The sequence below is a fragment of the Panthera uncia genome, chromosome D1, assembly GCF_023721935.1.
Source record: "Panthera uncia isolate 11264 chromosome D1, Puncia_PCG_1.0, whole genome shotgun sequence".
In the NCBI taxonomy this organism is placed as follows: domain Eukaryota; kingdom Metazoa; phylum Chordata; class Mammalia; order Carnivora; family Felidae; genus Panthera; species Panthera uncia.
In genome coordinates this window covers 48,598,866-48,603,959 of record NC_064808.1, presented here as the reverse complement: position 1 = coordinate 48,603,959, position 5,094 = coordinate 48,598,866, and the positions used below count along the sequence as shown (strand labels likewise).

Genomic DNA, 5,094 nt, shown 5'->3' with positions numbered 1-5,094 from the left:
CCACAATCCTCTCAATTTGAATTCAACCTCCTTCCCTCCTACTCCACTCCTAGCCCAGACTTTCTGTTCCTACTCAAAGCACCACCTCACAGTGACTTGTTATAAATACAGTGGGAAATCTTTTTATCTTCCCCTTAATATGTTCTCAATATTATTTGTGCATGTGTGCATGTGTGTGTGTGTGTGTATTTAAATTGTGTCAGATCACCTTAGATAAAAGATAAAATTTAATTAAACTACCAATTATCAGGTTACCATTATCCTGGTCTTTCAGACTTAAAACTTGAATCCCAGATAATTGCCAAGTGACACAGACTCTGCCTTTGGGCTATCTCTCCTTCCTAATATCCTAGCTGGTATCCCTCTGACTATTCTCTCCCTTCAACCCATCCTGCACATGCTCCCAGAGTAACTCCCTAAAAGTTGAACACTGGCCAAGTCATTCTACTGCTCAGATGTTCACTGTGTCCACATTCACTACTGATCTAGTCATTAAAATCTCCCTGACATGGGAAGCTCTGAACAATATAGCACCCCCTACCCCCCTCCAGTTTGTTTCTCACTACTCTCTTTCAGATGTACTTTTCTTAACAGAAGGGATGCACAGTCTCCCAAACATGCTCTGAGCTGCTCTGACTCAACCCCCCTCCTAAAATGCTCTCCTTGAATCTATCTTTCATCTTTTGAGGTTCTTTCCATTTTCCAATCACCATCTCAGTTCATTTCAAGGCTTCCCACTCCCTATAGGATACAGACCAAACTCCTTAAAATGAGTGAGACCCTCAATTATCTAGCCCAGACATGCGTTTACTTATAGGCAAACCTGTAAGTTTGGTTACCCTTAGAGCCAAAGAAAAGAGACACTGCCTTGGTCACATTCTTTAGGGAAATTCTGGGCCTCTTCCTACTGTACCACACTCCAGTGGACAAGGCCAAAGGGATGTGCCCACACAGCATTCATCCTATCCACCCCTTCTAGACCATCTTCCAGGTAACAGGACCCTAAAATTCCGTGCCCAGATGGCCCTCAACTTATTTCCAGAGTCTACAAGAGTCACTTTCCAAGATCACCCTTGTAAGGGTAAACCACAATGCTGATATTCACATGCTTAGGCCTTAGGGGTAACCAAGGGATGGCTATTTGCAGGGGTGTGAACAGATGCACACACGTGTGGCTGTGCACATGTGAGCTGGAGACAAGTTCTCCCACCACCTCATTCCAGCATGGAATTCTGAGGATTCCATCATCCAGGTTATTATGAGGGTATATTTGTTGAGGAGGAAATCTAGAACATATCTTATTAATTTGCTATTTTCATTTTTAACTTTTTCTTATTAAGTCGTAGATATGTGAGCCCCCATTTGTTATTCTTGCCCTGGGCTCTTCCAGTGTCAAAGGTGGGCTTGCTCCTGGGGAGTCAGTTTTTTAACCACACCAAATATGCGCAGTTCTTTAAAGCCTTGTCTTTCTCAAACATCAGTTATATTACAAAGGCTATGCTGTATGTCTATATACCTGAGGGTCTCCTTGCACTTTTAGAGCATGCTTTAAAAGGTTGAAAGGTAATACTCTGGAAGTACTAGCCAATACAAGTTGAAAAGTGAAAAAAATGAGAGATGCTCTACAGAAATGAGGGAAAAAGTTCATATCCTTTTCATATTATATGAATCTATATTTGAAAACCCAAAAGAATCAACTAAGAGCTATTTTTAAATGATAGGAAACTATGGTAAAGAAGATAGTTATAAAATCAATTTTTCAAAAATTGGTAGTTTTTCCATATGTAAACAGTACTTAAACCACAAAATGAAAAAAAAAGCTTCATTTACAATAGTTAATAAAATAAAACATTCGTGAATAGACTTTAGAGAACAATATAAGATATTTATCTGGAAAGTTTAAAGAAAACTCTAAGGAAAGACTATTTAGGGACGTCATTAATAAATACATACATTCCTTAGTTATAGAAGTTTTGATTGTAAAGCTGTCAATTCTCAGCAAATTAACATATCGATTCAATGCAATAGCACTCTAAGTGAAAACAGGATTTTTTTTTTTTTTGGAACTTGCTAAAATAATGCCAAAGTTCCAATGAGAAAAAATGAAATATGGCCTTTTGTAGCAACATGGATGGAACTGGAGAGTGTGATGCTAAGTGAAATAAGCCATACAGAGAAAGACAGATACCATATGGTTTCACTCTTATGTGGATCCTGAGAAACATAACAGAAACCCATGGGGGAGGGGAAGGGAAAAAAAAAAAAGAGGTTAGAGTGGGAGAGAGCCAAAGCATAAGAGACTGTTAAAAACTGAGAACAAACTGAGGGTTGATGGGGGGTGGGAGGGAGGGGAGGGTGGGTGATGGGTATTGAGGAGGGCACCTTTTGGGATGAGCACTGGGTGTTGTATGGAAACCAATTTGACAGTAAATTTCATATATTAAAAAATAAAAAAAATAAATAAATAAATAAAATAATAAAATAAAATAAAATAATGCCAAAGTTCATCTTGAAAATATACGTGTGAAAATAGCCAGAAATTATATTACCAGATATTAAAATTAAATTTATAACTTCGGATTTAAATGTTTGGTCCTTGTTCTAGAAGAGAGGACAAAGAAAAAGAATCAGAAATTGACCCAAGTACTTATGAATGTTTTACTGTACATTAAGGCTGGAGTTTTAAATCAGCAGAATCAACCAGAAAATTGTTTCACTAACCAACGGCCTTAGGACAGACACCCAGCTAGCTATTTGGGGAAATAAGTAAAATGAGTTGACTACCTCATTCTTTATATCAAACTTAAACTCTGGATAAAGCAAAGATAATGATGTAAAAATGAAATCCGTAAAGCCCTAGAATAGAGCAAGAGATCATTTTTTAAAATAAGTTTAAATAGAGAAAAATGTATCTATGTCACAAAGATCAGAATTCAGAAAGCAGATCGATAAAGTTGGCAAAACCCTTTAAAATTTACTGCGTAGCAGAAAGAAAAAAAAATACCATACCAATGTTAAGTGACAAACTAAGAATTAATTTGCAATACATGTAGCAAACAAATGGCTAATCTCCTTAATAAACAAAGAGGCCCTGTAAATAAAATGCTTAGAAGATCAAGAACCTAATAGTAAAATTAGCAAAGGAACTGAACTGACCGGTCATGAAAAAGAAATACGCATGCAAATAATTGTTTGAGAAAATGCTAATCCCTACTCATCATTTTTAAAAATCAAGAGGACCTGAGTTGCCCAGTATTCACCATCATGGGGGCAAAGGTTTAAAATTTGATAAGATTTTGGGTTGGTGGGAAAATCAGCATTCTTGTACATTTTTGGGAGTGTAACTTGGTGCAACTTACGTGGAGGTCAATTGGTCAATTTCCATCAAAAGAGAAAGTGAATGAATTCCAACCCTCTGAGTGAGCAGAGTAAAGCCCCATGACTAATGACAGTCTTTAGCCACTGGAATTGTGAAGCCAAATTTTTGTCATCTGGTACTGGAACAAAGAGGTAAGAACCTTTTTGTTTAGTCTAATCATTTTGAAGCCTTATTTCTTTTTTTTTTTTTTCCCAACAAGAGAGAGAACAAAATGGCAAGAGGCAACCGTACCACAGTGACAGAATTTGTCCTTATGGGATTCACAGAGGGTCCTGAGCTGCAGCTTCCCCTTTTTGTGGTATTCCTGGTAATTTATCTCATCACCCTGGTAGGAAACCTTGGCATGATCCTACTCATCAAGGTGGATCCAAGGCTCCACACCCCCATGTACTATTTCCTTAGCCACCTGGCTTTCATCGATGTTTGCTACTCATCTTCCATTGGGCCCAAGATGCTACAAAATTTATTGGCAAAGAAAAAAACCATCTCCTTTTCAGGATGTTTTGCCCAGCTGTACTTCTCCAGTGCTTTTGCCACTACTGAATGCTTCCTCTTGGCCACAATGGCCTATGACCGCTACATGGCTATCTGCAACCCCCTGATTTACCCAGCCGTTATGACTCAGCAGGTCTGCAAGGAGTTGGTGATAGGCGTCTATACCTACGGCTTCCTGAACTCTGTACTACAAACAGTTCTGACTTTTCAATTGTCTTTCTGCGACTCCAATATCATCCACCATTTCTACTGCGCTGACCCTCCTCTCCTTGCCCTCTCCTGCTCTGACACCCACACCAAAGAGAAGCAGCTCTTGATCTTCTCTGCAGTGAATCTCAGTGGATCCTTCCTGACTGTCCTCATCTCTTACATTTGCATCCTCCTTTCCATTATAAAAATTCAGTCTTCTGAAGGCAAGTGCAAAGCCTTTTCCACCTGTGCCTCCCACCTCACTGTGGTCATCGTCTTCTATGGAACGCTGTTTTTCATGTACATGCAGCAACCCAAGGCAGGGAATTCATGGAAGTACAACAAAGTAGTCTCTGTGTTTTATAGTCTTGTCATTCCCCTGCTCAACCCCCTGATCTATACCCTGAGGAACACAGAAGTAAAGGACACCCTGAAAAAGATGCTAGAAGGCAAAAAGCTATAGTGAGTGAGTTGTCATAAGGTAGCATTGGGGAAGTGTGATACTCTGACATAGTATAACCAACATGATGGAAATTTAGCAGCCTATTCCCATTCGGTCAATCCAATTTGCATGTTTTTAAGAGCAAAAGTACTGGACCACTTGCTTGATGTCGTAATATTGAATCCAACCAATTATCATGGACTAATCAGAATTGATTTACAAGCTATACTGTTAACACCTACTTCTTTTGTATGTTGAATATGAAGTGACTTATTACCAATTACATAATAATATGAGTTCTAAAATTTAAAGGATCCTAAGAAGCAATATTCTGGGTAAAACTATAAATTAATGAACCTAAGTACAAAATCCATACATGAATATCTATAGTGTTAGAAATATTTTCCAGCTTAAAACACTCTGTTTTGTAGCAAATCACTTGTTAGTCTTAAATATATTTCTTCATAATGTATTACTATAGATCGTGGTTAAGTTTCAAGACCAGGTTGCAAGAAGCTTATTTATTCTAAATGTAGTTGAAATACTACATGCTTACAATGAACAATAGAAATAATAGTATTATAGTAAG

General features: G+C 38.1%; 1 protein-coding gene across 1 annotated transcript; it reads left to right on the top strand.

The window, feature by feature from the left end:
* Positions 1-3,584: 3,584 nt before the first annotated feature.
* Positions 3,585-4,526, top strand: LOC125929150 (olfactory receptor 1030-like). Its single transcript, XM_049640079.1, has one exon. It carries the CDS (start codon positions 3,591-3,593, stop codon positions 4,524-4,526), a length of 936 nt encoding a protein of 311 aa, XP_049496036.1. The 5' UTR covers positions 3,585-3,590.
* The last annotated feature ends 568 nt before the right edge of the window (positions 4,527-5,094 follow it).

Coding starts and splice junctions, on each gene's coding strand:
- LOC125929150 (XM_049640079.1), top strand. CDS start 3,591: ATGGCAAGAGGCAACCGTACCACAGTGACAGAATTTGTCCTTATGGGA.